Raw genomic sequence first — 21,992 nt, 5'->3', positions numbered from 1 at the left:
AAGTTAAAAATAAGAAAAAAAATCCGTAACAGAACGAATAACCAAAATTATTAATATGCACATTGATCCAAGCAAAATGTAGCAAGGTTGAATGTTGTATTAAAGCAAATTGTATTTTACAGGAACAACATCAAAGACAGTCAACTTGACTGTAGACCAAACACTTCCGGTTATAGAAGGAGACAACATAGATTTCACTTGTGTAGTAACGGGAACTCCGAGATTTGTTGCTTTCGAATCGTCGTTCTTAGATATTGAAATAGCTAGCTGGAGAATTAATAACACTTGTGAACCATTTCAATACCCAAATAGAACCGTGTTCGATGCCTCTTGTGACTGGCCATCATTAACATTTTCTATGACTATTTTAAGAGCTTTGTCTTTTTACCATCAAAATAACGTCACATGTAAAGCTTTGTATAGTGGGGATGTTTCGGATTTTTCGGAAGGCTTTATTACTGTTGATGTGAACGGTAAGAAAGTATGTTAGAGACTGATTATAGTATCTTATTAGTAAAAGAACTAAATAAATGTTACTGAAAGATATTGAAACTTCCTCCAGGGACATTCATTGTTTCACATTTTGTCATGTAGGCTTCTTTCATAGTGTTTACGTATTGTTGCTTAACTAATTCCCTGTCATTCAGACTGAATCTCTTTTTTTTTTATGTATCTGACGGTCGTTTCCGGAGATTTATCTTAATGGCACTCATACCACATGTATCGACATCGTTACATAAAGGAGGTTTGGGGTAGGAGGGGGGGGGGGGGACTCTTACATTAACACCATCTGTTTAACTGTGGTAATGATGTTCCGTTATTCGTAAAAAATTAAGTACGAAAAAAATAGCAGAAAGAAGGAATTTAAAAAAAAACTTTCGGAAAAAACACAAGTTAGAAATGTAATTTAGGTTTCAGAAACTCTTATTCGTTACGGTTGTTATATATCAACGGTCAGTATGTGTCAGAATGATTTAACAGCATTTGGTAAACAGGAATTTGATAAGCGATGAATCGGAAACCCACGCCACAAACTAGTACTGCAGGATGCCACGAAGTCTGATAACAAGTAAAAGGAAGCTATTAGTTGTAGTTCTCTAGAAAAATGCGACAAAAATGTTAAACATATTAAAATAAGAAAAATTCGTATCATTGCCAATGAAACAACAATTCGGACCTGATCAAATGTCGAAGATTAAATAATTTTTACAGGTCACCGTACCATGGTCAATAATTTACAATATTGCAGTTCTTGAGGGAAAAGCATTGAGATTTTTTTGGACGGACGGATTTTTTTTTAGACAAACAGACGGAAATTTCATTGGGCTGACGGATAGACATACAGACGGACAGACAGTGTTAATACATCATTATAACCATATCTTTTGGTACAGGGTGATACAAACAGTATAATAAAACTTAAGATATAAAAAAGAAGATGTGTATGGCAAGCCGTTGTGGAATTTATTCCCTATTTATTAATATTAATAAATCATTTATTAATATTAAATATTATTTTTTAATATTAAAAAATATTAATTTTTTAATATTGATAAATAGGTTTTATTTTTTAATATTAAAAAATCAGTTTTTAATATTAAATATTCGATTTATTAATATTAAAAAATAATATTTAATATTAAAAAATAATATTTAATATTAAAAAATAATATTTAATATTAAAAAATAATATTTAATATTAAAAATAAATCCTATTTATTAATATTAAAAAATCATTTTTTAATATTAATAAATCATTTTCTAATATTAATAAATGGTCTTATTTTTTAATATTAAAAATGAATATCTAATATTAAATATTCAGGTTGATTTTTCAATATTAAAAAAATCATTTTCTAATATTAACAAATACGCCACCTATATATAAGAGTAGTTTGAGCGCTTTTATATACGATGATTATACGTTACTGCAAGCATGTAGCTGAATCAGTTCAGTGGAAAATATGAATAACAAAAATACTACGATACACCTGCTTTTATCCGGCAATCTGCCAATTATTGTAAAAATTACAAGTTGAAAAAGTTTTGTTTATTCTTACTATTCTTAAAGAGAATAAATTACACAACGGCTTGCCATAGATGTGGTATGATTATCAATGAGACAACTGTCCACAAGAGACCAAAATGACACAGACATTAACAACTATAGGTCACCGTACGGCCTTCAACAATGAGCAAAGCCCATACCGCATAGTCAGCTATAAAAAGGCCCCGATATGACAATGTAAAACAATACAAACGAGAAAACTAACGGCCTTATTTATATAAAAAAGTTAACGAAAAACAAATATGTACCATATAAACAAACGACAACCACTGAATTACAGGCTCCTGACTTTGGACAGGCACATACTTAAAAATGTGGCGGGGTTAAACATGTTAGCGTGATACCAACCCTCCCCCTAATCTGGGACAGTGGTATAACAGTACAACATTAGAAAGAACTATAAAAATCAGTTGAAAAAGGCTTAGCTCATCAGATGGACAAAAATATAAGTGGACGTGGCCGGGTAAGATGTCTATATCAATTATCCGGGAAAGATTTCCCCATGAAAAAAAGATTTGTTGGAAAAAAACACACATCCACACGTACATTAAACCGTTTTGGTTTAAAAAAAAAATTAAGCAAACCGATTCGTTTTACATAAAGTAATTAAATATATAAACTCTTTTATGTAACAGTACCGTTAGTTGCTGTAGATATGGAAATAAAAGAAAACATAACTCTACAAGAGAAAGATGAAGTCAATGTCACGTGTTCAGCTAGAAGTCGTCCTCTACCACATTTTACATGGTTCGTATCTGGACGTCAGATTCATGACAATTATACAATAACAACGTTTGATGAAACAGGACCATCGGGAACCAGTACGCTAACGTATACAGGGAACAGGACCGATAATTCGGAGCGATTGTATTGTTTTGCGGAGAGTGGTGAAGAACAGGAAGAATCATCTAGAATATACTTATCAATTACATGTAAGATATTATAGATTTGCTTTGGTTATCTTAATCGTTTGGTTGCTGGCGTATATCTTATATCTCATTTTTATATATGTTGGAACTTTTCGAAGGTATCTCCCTAAATAGCGAAAGGTGTCAGGGTGTACAATTAAAAGATATCATGTCATACTTGTTAGATAGGAGAGTTGACAGCAGTAATTGTAAGAGGTGAATCTTGTCAATTGTTTTGAAAATAAGAATCATGTGAACTGTTGGTTGTAATCATAGCAAAATTGTTGGAAAGGGTAGACACACTGTTGGTTTGTACTGAAGCGCGCTTCTGGATGCGATATTTTTTGGCTGTGTTGAAGACTAATTGGTTGCCTTGGGCTGTTTTCTGCTTTTAGAGCGGTTTGTTGTCTCTTTGACACAGTCCACATTTCCATTCTCAATTTTAATTTAATTTGGCGAACTTTAAGAAGCTTTGAAAACTTAAGTTGGGTTTTTGTCAAAGTGTTTGAAGGATCTTGGCAATTTTTAGCAGAAATATTGTCAAAGTGATGCTGTCATACTGGTGACACGTTTTAGAATGAAATGAATATTTTGGACTGGTAAGAACTAAAAAAAACTTTTTAAAACAAGATGACCATGTATATTCTGCACAACACAAAGTAAAAACTATATGCGTAAAAAGTAAAGAAACAAAAAGCCGTTTTAGTAACAGGTGAAACTGTATATTCCACCCTTAACCACCCCTCTCCGCCAAAAAAGAACATTCAGATGACCATCCCGCTATATGACTTATATTGTTGATGTCATTTTGTTTAAATTGATTATGTCATGGTCTGGATAGTGAAGACGTCATTTTTTGTGATAGTGTTCATAATAATGAAGTGTTAACTTTTCGTTTGAACATAAACCATTATCTGCTTTATTAAAGAAAAATAAGTCGAAATAAACTTTTATTTTCACATTGTTAGCATCGAGTTTGTCGTCGCTAGAGTTATTGTTCATTGACTTTTCTTTTAGATCCCCCGGACATTGATGTTTATCCAAATGGAATCCCAATAGAAGGAACTCAACAATATAATATATCCTGCTTAATCCTGGACAGTAATCCTACAGTCAACAATTTTAGATGGTTTATTAATTCAGAACTGATTTCCGAACAAACCAGTAATATTCTGACTATAGATAATTTAAACAGAACCGATACTAACAACTACACATGTAATGCAACCAATGGCATCGGAGATCCGACAACAAATTACGTCTTTCTGGATGTTTTATGTAAGTTCATTATTTGATTCACAAACTACATTTTCATTTCTCTAGTGTTAAAAAAAGCAATGTCAATTTAGAGAGAACACAAAACTAGTGAAATCCAATGAAGGGTTGGTACATAAACCTGAAAAGAAAAATGTCACAGAAAATAATACGCAATAGAAAAACACATTTTTAGGATGCATACCCGAGTAATTTATTCGCAGTATTTGTACTAGGGACGAGTAGATGCGTTTTCCAATAATGCTCAGTTCAGCCTTCAATTTAGGGACGGTCCACAGGTCGCCGCCATTATAGTTTACATTAATTACTAGCGTCTCGTTGAAAATAAAACGAACGCCGCTAACGTCTAGGCGGATATGCGTTCAAAATTACGTGATTGTTAACCATTGTTTACGCTATACCATGTCTACAAATTTTAATGATTCAACATCTTTTATTTCATATAACAACCGAATAAAATGAAGACATGATGTAATAGTCTAGCTTCTGCTTTCATTAATCCTTACAGAAAGGCAAGAGATGAAGCTTTATATAGTTCTGATTACATATGTTCCAGACCATACGAGTATTTGGACCGTACATGTTTTGGTATCATATGGCTTAAATTAAAAAAAAAAACAATTTCCAAAAATTTGTAGTTTTAGATCTATATTATTTTTGCATTAGATGGATAAAATGAATAAGCGTACAATTAAAATTAAATGTTTGTTTAATTTAACAAATGGAAGTTTTTAACGACCTTGACTGGCTATACAGCCCTTGCACGGTCGGCTTGTTTAATTCTATATATCTGAATCCTATTTTTGTACTCTCGCTCAAGTTGACACTTACTACCACAAGGAATGTTTTTTTTTTATTTTACATTTACATGTTTGCAGTTCATGCATGTTCCTTTGCATATGCATTCTTTTTCTTTTTTTCATTTTTTTTTTAAAGTTCCCCGTTGAAATATTATATTTGGAGGGGGGAGGGAGCGGTCATGTAAATGCAACGGATACACGGGGTACATGCGTGTGTAAATATTTCGGTCGAGCCCTTGCAAAATTGATAGAAGTTGCAAATAATCTTAATTATTATAAACTGCTTTACAAATACCTGCTCGTGAATATATGTAACGGTCATTTTTATATAGGTATGAAAAGCAAACAAAGAAGTTTATGTATTTTGATCCAGTTGTTTGCCACCTAAATTTTTATCTGACGGGGTCTGTTTTAAAACACATAGACATGAGTTTTATACAATTTCAACTCGAATCATGTTGCATTCTAATGTAGAAAATTTATACTCCCGGTCACATAGCTTCGAGGGCATGACTTTTCTTCCTTTATTTTCTTCCAACTTTGTCTTAATTTAAACAGTTTCAGCTCAATTTGTATTTTCTTTATAAGGTGTTTGTGATTGATTGATTATTGGTTACATAACGTTCAGTGGCAAATATTTAATGCCTGTTTAGAACGATAAGAGGTTTGTGTAAAATATGACTCACTACTCATCAGTTGAACATTCCCGCAGAGTTTCAAAAGCATTACATAATGACTTTGCATCTACACCTTAACACCACCTTATGCAGATATTTTGTATTTTTCAAATTCTTGGAAAGTTTGGTTGAAATTCGCCAACCGTTTCATAAGAAAATGACAATAGGAAAATTAACACCGATGGCCGATGGGTCTTTCCTCTATATAAGCTAACAATGCTAGGGGTTTCCTAAAATAATTATTATGGCGTTTTATAGATGTGTACTCTACCAGTTGGTTTTTTAGGGAGAGGGAGGGGGCTAGGATTAGATTTGAAAAAGGCATCAACTAAGAGCTAAACGACGAGCAGAAAGAAGAAAATGTAAAAAAAATGAATTTGTGTAAATAAGAGTGGCGGGTATATGTCGAACACGATATAAGGCGTTTCAAAACTTTCAGAGTCAATGGAAGCTTATGGAGACACCCGAGAGAAGAAATCAATCAGACAATAGCGCGTTGTGTGGGATTAATAAAGCCATACGTTAAACTTTTTCAGGAACTGATTTAGCAGTTAGTAATCATCAAAAATCTGATGGATAACTGGATACCATAAGAAGAAGAAGAACTGTAATACAACAATAAAATTATTATCTAACTGGCTTACTATGTATATATAATCAATCTAGAATCGAATGAACTTGTATAACTCTCAGCCCCCCTTTTTCTATCCCACCCACTATTACACGCGTACAACTTTCAAGTCGTTTGATAGTCAACAATATCACAAAAGCAAGTGTCATAATATTAGGATATTACGTAAATGTGATTTGAATTCACCAAGACGCACATGATTTAATTTTTATCTATAATCAATGTTTTGACACCGTCCCCAAAAAAGGGTAATTTGTCAACCTCAGCGACGAGAATATACCTTTTCGTAACATGTCTACTGACATGCTAATTACAGGAGATTAACAGATTAAACTAGCGTGACCTTTTTAGAAAGTTAAAATATTATGTTTTCATTTCAATATCAATTGAACTTTTTATATTAATTTGAGATATAAGATTTGTTGATCTGTTATTTACATTTTTATTTAATAAACTTGACCAACTTCTTAATATCAGCCAGACCGTACGCGTACTTTGAAAATGTGCGCATACGGTCCAGACCGTACGCATACGGTCCAGACCGTACGCGTACGGTCAAAATCCTCATACGGTCTGGAACACATATATTGCATCTCGTATCTTGTATTGAGTAAAGTATGTAAATATCATGTACTTGTCCTTTTCAGATAAAGGATCAGTCTTGATGTTCAACACTACAAATACATCTATGACAGAAGGACAAACATATACAGCTTATGTCGATGTAGAAGGCAAACCTCTACCTAACGTAACATGGACACGAGATAGAACCGACGCCATATTGCTGACAGAAAATGACGTCACGAACAGCAGTCTGAATATGACTTCTAAGTGTGAGGACACAGGAAACTATACGGTTTCTGTCGATAATGGTCTCATTCAGCCAGACAGACTTCATTTCAGACTAAGTGTCTTCTGTAAGAAAATTACTTTTGAATATGCACAACTTATTTACATAACTTTGTCTTTATAGCTTCGCGTAAACCCGAGTAAACTTTCCCCAAGAAGTCCATGCTCCGATATTGGCCTGATATAAATGGTCTCTTCATTATGACATTGGCATATGATACTGAAATCTGTGTCATAAGGTTAATTTTCTCAGGGTTCACCCCTGCTAGTGAACTTGTATTTCTTAAAATAACTGTTAGAATAAATAAGTCATGTTTAGCACTAAGGTCTTACGAACATACCAACGACAACGGGTCATGCAGGTACTTTTTATTGTTTGCATGTTCAAGAAATAACTTCATTTCTTTTCTAGCTACTATGTTTTGTTATACGCTTAATTAACTACCATCTACTGAAATTCCACTCTCGTTAGAACGAAAAGTTATTTTCAGCATCATTTATATATACTTTTTATGTTCTACTTAATGCATCTGACAATTCTTGAATGGATTTGTATGTCTAAGTTATTCTCAATACCAAATATCGCAGGTTCACCGCACAAAGATCAGAGCACAAACAACCGGGACGAGATCTCTATCGAGGCTGGAGGGATGTTTACATTAGAAACTAAGATAGTAGCTTTTCCTCAACCCAACATCACGTGGTATTTCAGATCCAACAGCTCTCAGACCAATCGGATCTTAATTTCAGACAACAATGTTCTGATATCTGATATTAGTAATGACGCAATTCATCTACTGACACTAACCATAGGAAAAACTAATTCTTCACACAGTGGTCAATACACTCTTATGGTACGCAACTCGATAGGACAAGACAATACAAGTTTTACTGTAAATATAATTGGTAAGTGTTCAAATTGGAAGTGAACCAACAGTACTGCTATTCAATAGTAAGCGAAAACAAATTCCGATTACAAACTAAGACCGAGAAAAACATTAAGAAAAAACAAACAAGGAAGAACAGAAACAATGAAACTGTAACAGAAACAAACGCCAATATATATAGAAACAGACTATTTATCTCATTGGCAATCATACCACATCTTCTTTTTTATATTTGATAACTGCAATATTCTGACTTGGTACGGGACATTTGTATAAAAAAATGTCTGGTTGAACCTTGTTTTATGGTTTTATGAAATCATTAATTAAAAACGATAGACGATAGATAATCTTGCAAGAGAACAGAAACAAATGGTAAACTTCTACGTCTCCCAATGTACACACATTTAAGAAGGGCATACCATTTCCTTGGGGATGTATAAGTAAGAAGCCACGTCCATTCGGAATGGAGATATTTAACACTGAATCTAGTGTAATTATTTACAATCTCTTTGCACGTGAAAGAACAACTCGTTGGTCTAATAAAAGCATAATCCGTATGTCTCCATTTTCTTTAAATTATCCCGCATATATTACAAGACACTTATACTATAATAAAATTGAGAATGAAAATGGGGAATGTGTCAAAGAGACAACATATATCAAACGTATAAGTTTACGTTTGACTGTAAGCAGCAGAGATATGCAATGTTATGTAACAACTGTTTTGTCATTTTATTAGAGATTTTTTTTGTAAGAACATGACTTGCCTCTTTCGTTTTATAGATATAGTATTATGGTTGTGATATATTATTTGATTGGTCTATGTTGTATGAACTTGTCATCTATGAGGAAAGAACACACTTATAAAACTGAAAAGTGATGAAATTGATAAACATACACTTATCTAACTAACTAAAGATACGGTTAGAGTGTTTCTTAATGTCGAAGGAAATGCTGACTTTTAGAATGCGTTCAGTGATGGAAGTACCGTCCATTTGACTTTGGTTGCTTTTATTGTGACTTCGTGTTATCAAAAGATACCTCATATCCTTTCTTTTCCAGTATAAATATTTTAAAGAATATCCATACTGGCTTTATCCATATCCGGGAATGATATTCTGATTCTCTGTTTGAAAGGACAACTTGACATTACTCACTTCCAAGTTATCATATTTTAGATTAAATTATACATTTCTCAGTGGACATTTCCAACGTTCAAATTGCATATGCCTATTTCCAACTTGACATGTTTGACTTTCTAACACATTTTTTTCAATTGTATTATTGTAGAACCTCATTCGGAATCTTCCGTGAAGGTAGAAGCTATTGTAGCTGGTGTTCTCGGTGCTGTTGTGTTCATTATATTAGCTGCCTGTGTAGTAAACTGCTACAGAAAAAAGCAAAAGAAAGGTAAATAAATACTTACACAGTTTTCATTGTTTGAGTTTGAGCAGTACTGATGAAGTTTTATTCAGAAAAACAAAAATCTCTCAACAAGTATCGAATAATTTCGAATAGCGATAGTGTACAGATTCCCCGGTTTACAATGAAAAAAAAACTTTTTTAGGGGGATGGGGATTTATCTCTCTTTTTTTTTAGGGGGATGGGGACTTTTATCTCTCTTTTTTTAGGGGGATGGTGATGATATAACAACTGTAAACTTCCATTGTCACGTAATCTTTTACCATGATTTATTAAAATGTTTGCCACCTCTTTCTTCATTTCACCGTCTCTCAAGAATTAGAACTAAACTAATATCCGGGAATTTTGATAACCGTATTCCAACTTTCAATTAAAATAATAATAAAAGTGTTCAGCAGATAGTGAGGTTCATCTAATGTTTTAAATTTGACTGGTAATTTTGACATTTTAAGCAGCCCAATATGGTTCTCAAATAACTTGAATTAGTACTATTTTTTTCGTTTCTGACAAATGGTTCATTGGCCTATAATGGTTTACTTTTACAATTTTTAAATTTGAATGGAGAGTTGTTTCATTGACACGCATACTTCATTTTCTTATTTTTATCTTTCTATACACTAAGACATATTTAAAACAAATGTTTTAAGTTTTAACCATTTTTTTTGTTTTTTTATTTGCAGAAAAACAACGCAAGAGATCATGGAGATCAAGGTATTAAGAGCCAGTCTGCCATAAAACCATGCAAAATCTCAAATTTCGTCCAAATTGGTAGTTATAACTGGGCAAAATTATCTATATTTTCAAAATCTTTGGGTATTTAGGAGTTAAGATAAAAAAATTTTTTTTTGTAAATTCACACTATTTTTCATTTTACAGCCTTATTTGCATATTTGTGAATTATTAAAAAAAAAATGCAAAAAAATCACCATATTTAGGTTCTTTTTAAAGGTCTGGATAATTTATATATCTCTTAAATATAGCATTATCTTGTTATATTTTGCAAAGAACATTATCAAAAAAAAAGAAAAAATGCATTTTGACATTTTTGTTACCTTTTGGCAGGTTGCCAGAGAGGTTCGTGCAACAGATGTATTAGATAACTTGCATGTAGTACATGTACTCAGTAGGTGTTTTCTCTCAAGATCATATTTATTTTTGTCAACTTTTAGGATTTTTTTAAAGGTGCATATCAGTTCTAAGACAAGTAAAAAAATTTAGCCTGGCAAATATTGGAAAATTGGTAAAAAAATGCTCCCAAATATCTATAACATGCACTAATTGTAATAGTTTTTGCCCCTTAATATTTTAACTAAAACTGATCAAAGTAGACTTATATTCCGGACAATAACTTTAGTTTAAGGGTATAGATCTTTATGATTTTTTTTCAGAAGGTTCAATACCACAAAAGGAAGGTTTGGATCGATTTTGGGGATGATGGTCCCAACCGTTTAGGAATTAAGGGCCCAGAAGGGGCCTAAAACAAGCATTTTATAGTTTAAGGATAATAACTTGTGTATAAGTATTTCAATTGCTCTGATATTGTATCACAATGTTTAAAACCACACGTAGAAGGTTTGGATTCATTTAAAGGGGTCATGGGTTCAAAGTTAGGAATAAAGGGCCAAAAAGGGGCCAAAAAACAAGCATTTTTCTAGTTTCAAGACAATAACTTGTGTGTAATTGTATGGATCTCTCTCAAACTGCACCACAATGCTCCATATAACAAAGGGGAGGTTGGGATTTAGTTTTGGATTAATTGTCCAAAATATGTAGGAATAAGGGGCCAAAAAAGGGCCAAAAAGAAACATGTTTCTAGTATCCAAAGAATAACTTGGGTTTAAGTATATGGATCGATCTCTCTGTAACTGTACTACAAGGTTCTATATTTAAAAGGAAAGGATGGGATTGTGTTTAAGGATTATTCTCAAAGGGGGTTTCAATAAATGGGGGGGGGGGGAGGGATTTGAGAAAACTAAAGGCCTTATGTATATAAACTAGAGGCCCTCAAGAGCCTGTATCGCTCACCTGACTCTACTTGGGTTTTTGAAATCATATAAAAACAGATGAAATTTGGGTACAAAGTAACACCACTTGGTCAGCACCTCATAAAGAAGGGACAATTCATGCTATGTTTGATTTCATTCAATTCCGTGGTTCTCTAGAAGAAGACTTTTGTATGCATTTCCCTTAGGGTCCTATGTTAAACTAAGCCCCCCGCTGGCAGCCATCTTGGATGATGGATCGGAGACAAAGTAACAACACTAGGTCAGCACCTCATAAGGAACGTTCATGTCATGTTTGGTTTCATTCCAATCAGTGGTTCTCTAGAAGAAGTCATTTGTATGCATTTCCCATAGGGCCCTATGTTAAACTAAGTCCCCCGCTGGCGGCCATTTTGGATAATGGATCGGCTACAAAGTAACAACACTTGGTCAGCACCTCATAAGGAACATTCATTCCGTGTTTGGTTTCATTCCATTCAGTGGTTCTCTAGAAGAAGTCATTTGTATGCATTTCCCATAGGGTCCTATGTTAAACTAAGTCCCCCGCTGGCGGCCATTTTGGATAATGGATCGGCTACAAAGTAACAACACTTGGTCAGCACCTCATAAAGAACATTCATGCCATGTTTGGTTTCATTCCATTCAGTGGTTCTCTAGAAGAAGTTCAAAATGTAAAAAGTTAACGACGGACGACGACGACGGACGACGACGGACGACATACGACGGACGCCAAGTGATGAGAAAAGCTCACTTGGCCCTTAGGGCCAGGTGAGCTAAAAATGAATGAAAAACAAATATGTTACACATAAACAAACGACTACCACTGAATTACAGGCTCCTGACTTGGGACAGACACATACATAAATAATGTAGCGGGGTTAAACATGTTAGCGGGGGGTCCCAACCCTCCCCTAACCTAGGACAGTGGTATAACAGTAAAACATAAGAACGAATTATAAAAATCAGTTGAAAAAGGATTAACTCATCAGATGGACAAAAATACAAGTGGACGTGGCTGGGTAATTGTAATTGTCTGCTCAACAGTTTAACCATTTATCTGTGTATATTTGTTTTTATACAACCGCAAAAAATGAAAAATTTTGGTCGCATATTGGTATGACGTTGCCGTTGACATCGTCGTCGTCATCCTAAGATATTTGGTTTTCGCACTATAACTTTAGTATAAGTTAATAGAAATCTATGAAATTTAAACACAAGGTTTATGACCATAAAAGAAAGGTTGGGATTGATTTTGGGAGTTTTGGTCCCAAAAATTTAGGAATTAAGGGCCAAAAAGGGTCCAAAATTAAACTGTTTGATTTCATCAAAAAATGAATTATTGGGGTTCTTTGATATGCCAAATCTAACAGTGAATTTAGATTCTTAATTTTTGGTCCTGTTTTCAAATTGGTTTACATTAAGGTCCAAAGGATCCAAAATTAAACTTATTTTGATTTTAACAAAAATTTAATTCTTGGGGTTCTTTGATAATGCTGAATCTAAAAATGTACTAAGATTTTTTATTATGGGCCCAGTTTTCAAGTTGGTCCAAATCGGGGTCCAAAATTAAACTTTGTTTGATTTCAACAAAATTGAATAAATGGGGTTCTTCAATATGCTCAATCTAACCATGTATTTAAATTTTTAATATTTGGGCTCGGTTATCAAATTGGTCCACATTGAAGTCTAATGGGGTCAAAAATTGAACATAATTTGATTGCATCAAAAATTGAATTCTTGGGGTTCTATGATATGCTGAATCTAACCATGTATTTAGATTTTGGATATTGGACCATAATAGGCAAATGTCAAATTAATTTTTTTAAAGTTTTTAAGTTTAAGTTCTTAGACCACACTCATTCTGTTGTGTCAACTATTTAAGCACAATCCAAATTCAGAGCTATATCAAGCTTAAATGTTGTGTCCATACTTTGCCCCAACTGTTCAGGGTTCGACCTCTGTGGTCGTATAAAGCTGCAGCCTGCGGAATATCTGGTTATTACATGTGGTTATGAAATAAATTTTATTGCAATTTGAAATATTTGTGTTTGTCTCAGCTGGTAGTAATAGGCCATCTGTATTTTAAAATTTGCTGTTACAAAATGATAGAAATTATTATAAATTAAGGAATGTATCTCCCTCATGCAAAGCTCTGATTCCTTTCACGGATTTGGCTATACTTTTTGGACCTTTTGGATTATAGCTCTTCATCTTTTATATAAGCTTTGGATTTCAAATATTTTGGCCACGAGCATCACTGAAGAGACATGTATTGTCGAAATGCGCATCTGGTGCAAGAAAATTGATACCGTTTATTTTATTACATGTCTTATTCCCAAGCCTCAAATTGTTAGAGATTACACTCTAGGAGGAAACTTAACATTACTGTTATGTCAACTGTTCTCCCAGAATTGACATAGGGATAACGAACTTGTTCATGTCAGCGTCACAAAATTTCAGTTTCAGTTTTATCAGGAACTACAAGGAGTAGTCTCTTTATATTTGACATAAAGCTTTATCACAATATACAAAATATAGCACTTTTCTAGGTAAGGCACAATTCTATGAAATTCACAAAACTATTAAATCTTCCTCTTTTCTGGAAATAGATAACATGGATGTACAAGGCTGCGCAGTTTGTACAATTTTGTCTACATTTTCATACTATTTTAGAAAAGAAAATACCCTGATTTCATCTGAAGGAGACGTGCTTAGAATTTTTAGTACTTTTATGATAGTATTTTTGTCTAAATTGCAAGGGGTTGCATTCATGTTGAGTCTCTATCTCTTATATGTTAAACAGCTTTATGAATCATTATCAAATACAACATGTTTTAAAAATTTAAGAGTGAACTCAATTGCGGCCACTTTGAATTTAGACAAAAAAGCGTCTAAAAACTAGACTATTATAAAATGCTAAAATTGTGAAGAACTCATGATGATATTACCTGATGAGTGTGCATAGTATTGTAAATAAAACAGCCCATTTTAAGTTACTAAAGTAATTTACTTTTGAATAAGTTAAGATTTTAAACATATGGTAAAAATGCTCAGTTTAGGGGCAAAAAATGCAAAAAAGCGGTTTTCCCGGGTTTACTCCTTTAATATATTTTATAATTTAAACTAAGTTAAACTTGGTTTATTCAATTAATATAACCAGTAAACATTAGTTCAGTCATTATTTTTCTTATATTTTGACTATTACATACTTTTAAAAAGATTCTAATGAAACAGAACAAAAAATCAAAAAATCGGCAAAATGGCCATCACGCCTATCTTTAATTATTATTTTCCCGTAAGAAGGTATCATTTGCCGAGCACCATTTTCTTGCATTTTGTAGATAAATATATAAGCTTCATGAAATATTACATTTTATTGAAAATAAAACATGATCTTACAAGATTCAAGCCTTTAAAAATATACAAATTTTGCTGAATCGGCACTTTTTCAAAACCATGCAATTTCAACCTATTAGTAGGGGTATTGAGAAATCTCACAACTTTTTGAATAATCATAATTTCCTTTCATTTTAAGTTGTTAGTTAAGATATTTGTTATCATTAAGCTGTATTTTTTCTATAAAACAAAAAAAAATCAGGTTAAAATACCCTAAAATAGGCTTGAAATGGCCATTTGTCAGTACAGAAATAGACAATTATCGAATGTTCGGCATACACAAATAATGGCTGAATATTTTTTCAAAATATTTTGCACAAATAGTTATTACATATAAGGTATCTAAAATACAAAATATCAGTCTGATTGGAATATTTTGGATTTGGACCATTTTGCATGGTTTTATCACAGACTGGCTCTTTAAAACATTAGATTTTTTTTTCAAATTATGGAAGAACGCAATTAACATAACCAGGGTAATCTTAATGTGAACTTTGGGGGAAATGCGGAACTGGATAAATCAACATTTTTTGGTATTGCTTTGAATTTTCTCACATAAGATGACATTTAAATCTGTATGACAAAAGTAAACTTCAACCAAATAACTTTTTTTTTCAGTTCAAAGGATATAGATGATATTATAAAAGAAAATCGTGAGTATTTGCATTTGATAATATACTCGACATTAAATGAATATAAGGTGGTCATATATATTTACAATTTATAAAACAAATAATTCAGTCAATTGTATTCATTTGTGAAGAAACTCGTAGTTCATTTATAATTGTTTGAAAACAAAAAAAATGTTTCAAAATTATGGCTACTGACTCCCAAGACTCCCTTGGAGTTCTGAGGTTAAACGCCTAATTAATGAATAACTAACTTCCACAAGGTACATTTATGACACTGTCTAATGCAGTCCTTGTGTCTTTGTTGTAAAAATATTATTAGTTACATCTAATGCGATATATATGGGTTCAGTAAATTCCATCATCCCACATATATATCGTATTAGGTCACTAGCACACTGAGTTACGAATTTATCTTACTGATGATATTAACATGTGACATTTAGAACAGTGACCTATTAAAGTGATCAAGTCTTCAGTATAAAGAACCTACTTCCATTGGTCTTAACAAAAGCAAATGCCAGCAATAGCAACCTGTTAGCTTTAATGTGTTTTTGCATCTTTTTCAATTGTTCATTGTCAATTTCTTCATCTGTTGTCTGATCAAAACGTTTCAGATTTTTCCTCAACGCCGTGTTTTTATCTTTATACATATAGATAAATGTATAATGGGACTTAACACTACTACTAACCGTGTTTAAAAAAAAAACGGCTTCGAACCCCATATGAAATATACACGGTCTCCATGAGGTCGCTTTTAATCAATCAAATTGCTTGAAATATATAGGAGGTAAAATAAATTCTATTGGCTTATGGAACAGACATATACAGGATAGCACAACTTAATATAAATGAGGTATTAATTAAAAAATTATTAGATCAATATAAAACAGACAACATCGTGACCACAATAGGCGAAAAGACAAACAACAATAAAGACATAAGCCATTTCTATATACTCTCTAATAACTTTCATTTTGAATTACTTTAACAGCTATTGAAGACTTTGGACCAATAGAACCTGCATATACAAGTAATACAATGTATTATAAGAACCAACCCAGCATACAGTCAATTGAAACAGGTGAAAATACTAATAAAATATATGCTAAGGTTGTCAAGCAGACGACAAGACAGCAACCGGAAGTAGTGATAGCCGACAGTGATGCTAATACCAGTAAGTGACTTCTTTAGCATTCTATTTTGTAATTTAAATTATTATATTGGTTTTACATGGTATTAGTCAATGAGACAGCAATTAAAACAATTTATCAAGACACCGAGATATGAAAGTATTTCTAAAACTTCTAAGACAGGTGCCTATAATATGATTTTAAATCGCCCCGAGTCTTGAAAAGTAGCGAAACTGGTAGATCTGCCCTCGAGAAGGAACATCACTTACTCATCGCCTCATTGTTGTCTATGTTAAATTCCTCTCATTCCAGCAATCAAAGCTCTTTTGTCTTTAGTTCAAATAAAGTGACAATCATTCCCGCAATCATTACATTTCAAAAGCAACTGTTTATAGTGTCTTGTATTGCAAATATCAACTTAACTCTATAATTGCATGTAAGAGAGCAATGGTTCCCGGAACGTAGGAATTACCAAAGAAGGTACTAGTACTTCAAATATGACACACGAGGAAAATGAACACTCCTTTTAAAATACACACCATTTTTTTTTTTTATCAAAATTCGAAAGTCAAATATTGTTCTTCAAAGATTATCATTCAGCTTTCATTTGACAGAAATAAATAACCAAATAATCTACATGTTTTGAAAGTTACAGCCATGCGTGGAACTGTTTTGTGTTAAATATGTACTATGTATGCTCCGGAATTACACACAAAACTCTACAATTATCATTTTAATGAATGACTATTAATATTGTTTATGTCTATGAACAAATAACGGTGGACACTGAGCAACCTGCGTAGCGTTTTTTTTAAGTGTGCACCTCATTTGTGATGTTATTTGGAATAGATTGAAAAAAAATACAGTCATTCCTTATATTTTAATTCTAAATCCAATTTTAAGCCGGAATCAATCACGAAAAATCGTTGATGACATCACAATCATATGCACATGCCAAATTATGTCTGATAGACAACAAACTGTCAGGCAATCAGAAGACGCGTTACGTTCAAAATTAAATTATTTAGATATATTATTATTATTTTACCATAAAAATAGAATATGTTATCTAGTAATGCTGCATTTTATATGTATGTCTCAAGATTAATAATATAACAAGTAATTAAAAATGTTTCAGAATTATGAAGTAGTTTCGCCATGACCTACTGCTTACAACATGGTGGTCCGATGACTGTCTCGCAGTGTGTTATTATAACTGGTAATGTGCTTGGCCTTGCTCCATAGAAATAACTGATGCAAGACGCTGTATGCTTCAAATATGTTAACCTTACTTAAATACATGCTATGTTTATTACTTGTAAATAAAAATTGTATTAGCAATTTTGAAGTCTTATAAAAACTTCTGAAAAGACATTCTTATATGACAAAATTATGAACTTTCAATTGCTATGTAGCAACATTCCAGCAGCACCTGCATACGATGTATATTTCTCTGAATGTATACGATATTCCCGATATTTCCTAACATGATTTACTTGATAGAGGGTTGCTACTCACATGGAAGTATTAAACGACAGAGTTCCAAATAGTTAAGTTGAAATCATCCATTCGTAAATTTTACGGACTCCATCATGAGTTGGTTGATCGTTATGGAATATCCGTTTCACAGATGATAGCGAATATGATTCTTAACTACAATTCCGTTCCCTCCTCACGAATATGACCTTCCACTAGACTTATGTCTGGATTTGTACTAAAATGAGCAACACAACGGGTGTCACATGTGGAGCAGGATCTACTTACTCTTCGGGAGCATTTGAAATCATCCCCCGTTTTTTGGTGTGGTGCGTGTTGTTGAGTCTTTATTTTTCTATGTTGTGTCTTGTGTGCTTTTGTTTGTCTCTTTGTCTTTTTAGCCATGGCGTGGTCATTTCGATTTATGAGTTTGAATGTCACTCTGGTATCTTTCGCCCCTCTTTTGTAAGACATTACTCTGTAGAGTCTCAATAAGTATATTAGATTATACAAACGTGTCATAATATATTCTCTTCTAGTACATCGAAAGAGGTCGATCAGTTTTCATACTTTTACTGATGGTACTTTCCTACGTGTTTTGAAGAGAGCGACACCCCTTGGACTTTCTCCGTTATTGAATACAAGAGAACGATACATTTCTAAGTTTTTACTTCAGGTTTAGGTTTGTCATAAAACTGTCTCCACAGTGCTTCAAATGCCATCTCGGTGGTTTAGTGTAGCGTGTTCGCCTCGACTTTGAAATTGGTGTTAAAATGCCGCTACTCCGCTAAGCAAAAATATGCAATTGCAAAGACTGATTGGCTTGAAGTTAGAATAATGTTTCCGGGCAGGGTGGTATGCCTTTTTGCTGACTGTTACTATGTGAACTAACACATTATCAATCCGGCTCACCGTGTCGGTCTAGTAAAATGTAGGATGAATATTATACATTATTAAAATGTGCTTGTCCTAAATATGCATTTAATTTACCGTTGAACAATAAGCAGCAAACAGTCATCATTTAATGCCTCAAAGAGCTGGATTGATTTTTTCGACAGCACTAAGATTGCTTCATGATACTGGAAATGTTTTGGTCTTCAAACATTTTACTTCAAAATAACACTAATTATAGCTCGAATATAATAAGTGTTTGGATTCTCAAATACCGGTTCTGATTTAAATATGCATTGTTATAATGAACCAAGTGTATAAAAGAACTAGAACAACAAATGCAGATTGAAATGTTTTAATTGACCAACAACAATAGAGATGATACCAGCTTAAACACGCTCAGCAAAATAATGTTTTAAATCAGCAAAATAATGTTTTAAATGTTTATGACAAGAGAAATGTTCGGAAAGAATGTACATAGACTTTCACTCATATATGCGGTTAAAATATTTAAAGATTCACTGCATGATCGTAAAGAGACATATATGCATTTAAAATGTACATACAATCTGATTGCTAAGAACAGATTTATGAAATGAAATAATTGTAAAAAAAAGCATTTTTTATAGTCTGTTATTGATATGAATTGGATAAACAGTTTTTACTTTTAAAACAATGCAAAATATAAGTTGACGGTAAAATGGACAGAAAAAAATGAAAAATATATTTTTTGAATTATTTGAAAATCCATTTTGTTCATTTGTGTTTTGGTAAACATAGTGAATTTTAGAGATATGTCTGCAAGACAAAAAAGAGCAGAAAACATAAAAATTTGGTTGGTGCATCAACATAAAAAAAACCTGACGATCAGGAATCGGAGGTATATAACATTGCTGAAACATGTGTATTCAGAAAATTTCTGTAGATTCTGATCAAGGTTTAATTTGGCTGGTATATTTTGACAATTAAATCCCCAAAAATAAGAGTTTCACGATTTTATGAAATTTCATTCCATAAATATATGTGTATTTGTGAAATTATGGCTTTAACCTATGACCTTTAGGTTTAAAATTAACAAGCATTGACCTTTTCCTACCCATCTACCACTTGCATAAGATGTACATAGAAACATCTTCCAGGGAAAACACACATCATATTTCAATGTTTTAAGCCTATGTTATGCAGCTGTTAAAACTTTAAAATCAGTAGTTTTATTTTCTTCATTTTTAATAAAGCAATCCTGATTTATTATGTTTTTAACCAAATACAAAATCAATAAACTTCCCCCTTTCTGATATTTTTAATATACAATGTAGTTTCTTACCAAAAACCACGGAAGCTGAAGATTTTATTTTTTGCAGCAACCTTCAAATATGACTCATTGATCACGGACACCACGCTGGGCATCCTTTCTTGATTTGTAGTTACCTAAGAATAGCCTGTTTTGTTTTAATGGGGCAAAAAACCATAACTAAAGATTATTTCCGGAAATCATTTTTTCGGACTCACTGATACACGGAAGCTGATTTTTTTGGGAAACACAATAAATAGAGGACAATATGTACCCTAGTCAAACAAATCAAGGAAACTACAGCTATTCATCAATGTTAATTACAACAATTGATTAACAACATAAACTTGAAATGCAACGGACAATGTCTGCAAATGCTTAGTCGTGTCTTGAACTTTCTAAGTCATGTGATCAGTTGACACTGTGTCATTCAGTCAGGTTAACTTTCTCTTCTGCCTCGGTCTCATCTGGTTTGTCAAATTCTCCCTCTTTATCCTGCAATTATAACATAGTACTTACAGGACAATGACACATTTCAATAGGCTGATGAATTAAATTTTAAATTCTGATATACTGTATAGAAGGTTATTTTCGAGGTTGTAAAATTCGCGATTTTCATTGAATAAGGTATACGAAATATTTTTGCGGTTATTATTCTTGCGGTTTCAAAACTTTTATTAATACCTTTGCATGTGCCGTTTTAAATTGGCGGAATTCATTGTGGCAATTTTGATCTATCCACAAAAATAAGAGAATATTTGCACCCCGCGAAAATAACCCGCTATACGGTATATGATTCGTAAATGTGTCTGTTACTGAATGTGGAATTGTGCTACAGAAAGACATAAGTGTGTTTTTTCTCGGTCACAACATCTTTAAAATCTGCTATCCAATACTTGTTTATGGTATTAACACGAAATTACCTGTTGGATTTTGAGTAGATTCCTGTATTTGTAGTTTAGGACGAGTACACCAATGCAGGTCAGCACAATGATGACCAACAAAATCAGAGAGATCACGAAAGTCACTGTAAAAACACAATGTCATTTGTAATAATAAAATAACACGATGAGGATCAACACAATCAGAGAGATCATGAAAGTTACAGTAAAAAGTAATTAATGGTTATTACAAGGTCAAGTTTTCAAATGAAATGTCGAATTACCAGTACTATATTTAACAAAGTAACATACCAAGTTTGTTGAATTACTGGTAATATATAATGGTAACATACCAACTTGGTTAAATTACCGGTACTACATCCAACATAGTAACCGTGCCAAGTTTTTTTTCTAAATTACCGGTACTAAATTTAACAAAGTAACATACCAAGTTTGTTGATTTACCGGTACTATATTTAACATGGTAACGTACATAGATTGTTGATTTACCGGTACTATATTTAAAATGGTAACGTACCTAGTTTGTTAAATTACCGGTACTATATTTAACATGGTGACATACCACGTTAGTTGAATTACCGGCAATCTGTTTAACATGGTAACATAAAAAGTTTGAATTACCGCTTCTATATATAACATGGTTACATACCAAGTTTGAAAAACCGGTACTATATTAAACATTATACTAACTAACCAACTTTGTTGTATTACCGGTATTATATTTAGCATGGTAACAAAACTAGTTTGTTGAATT

The 21,992-nt window shown here is 32.7% G+C and overlaps 1 protein-coding gene across 1 annotated transcript in view; it reads left to right on the top strand.

Annotated features, from left to right (window-relative positions):
• The first annotated feature begins 7,732 nt into the window (after positions 1 to 7,732).
• LOC139525332 (uncharacterized) overlaps positions 7,733 to 21,992 on the top strand; it is a 33,236-nt gene continuing 18,976 nt past the window's right edge. Inside the window, exons 1-4 of the mRNA XM_071320538.1 lie at positions 7,733 to 8,114; positions 9,386 to 9,505; positions 10,198 to 10,228; positions 15,535 to 15,569. Coding sequence (XP_071176639.1) covers positions 7,733 to 8,114; positions 9,386 to 9,505; positions 10,198 to 10,228; positions 15,535 to 15,569 — 568 coding nt within the window. The remainder of the gene's footprint in view (positions 8,115 to 9,385; positions 9,506 to 10,197; positions 10,229 to 15,534; positions 15,570 to 21,992) is intronic.

This window comes from Mytilus edulis, chromosome 5 (genome assembly GCF_963676685.1).
Source record: "Mytilus edulis chromosome 5, xbMytEdul2.2, whole genome shotgun sequence".
In the NCBI taxonomy this organism is placed as follows: domain Eukaryota; kingdom Metazoa; phylum Mollusca; class Bivalvia; order Mytilida; family Mytilidae; genus Mytilus; species Mytilus edulis.
The sequence above is the reverse complement of the archived record's forward strand: the minus strand, read 5'-3'. Positions and strand labels throughout refer to the sequence as shown.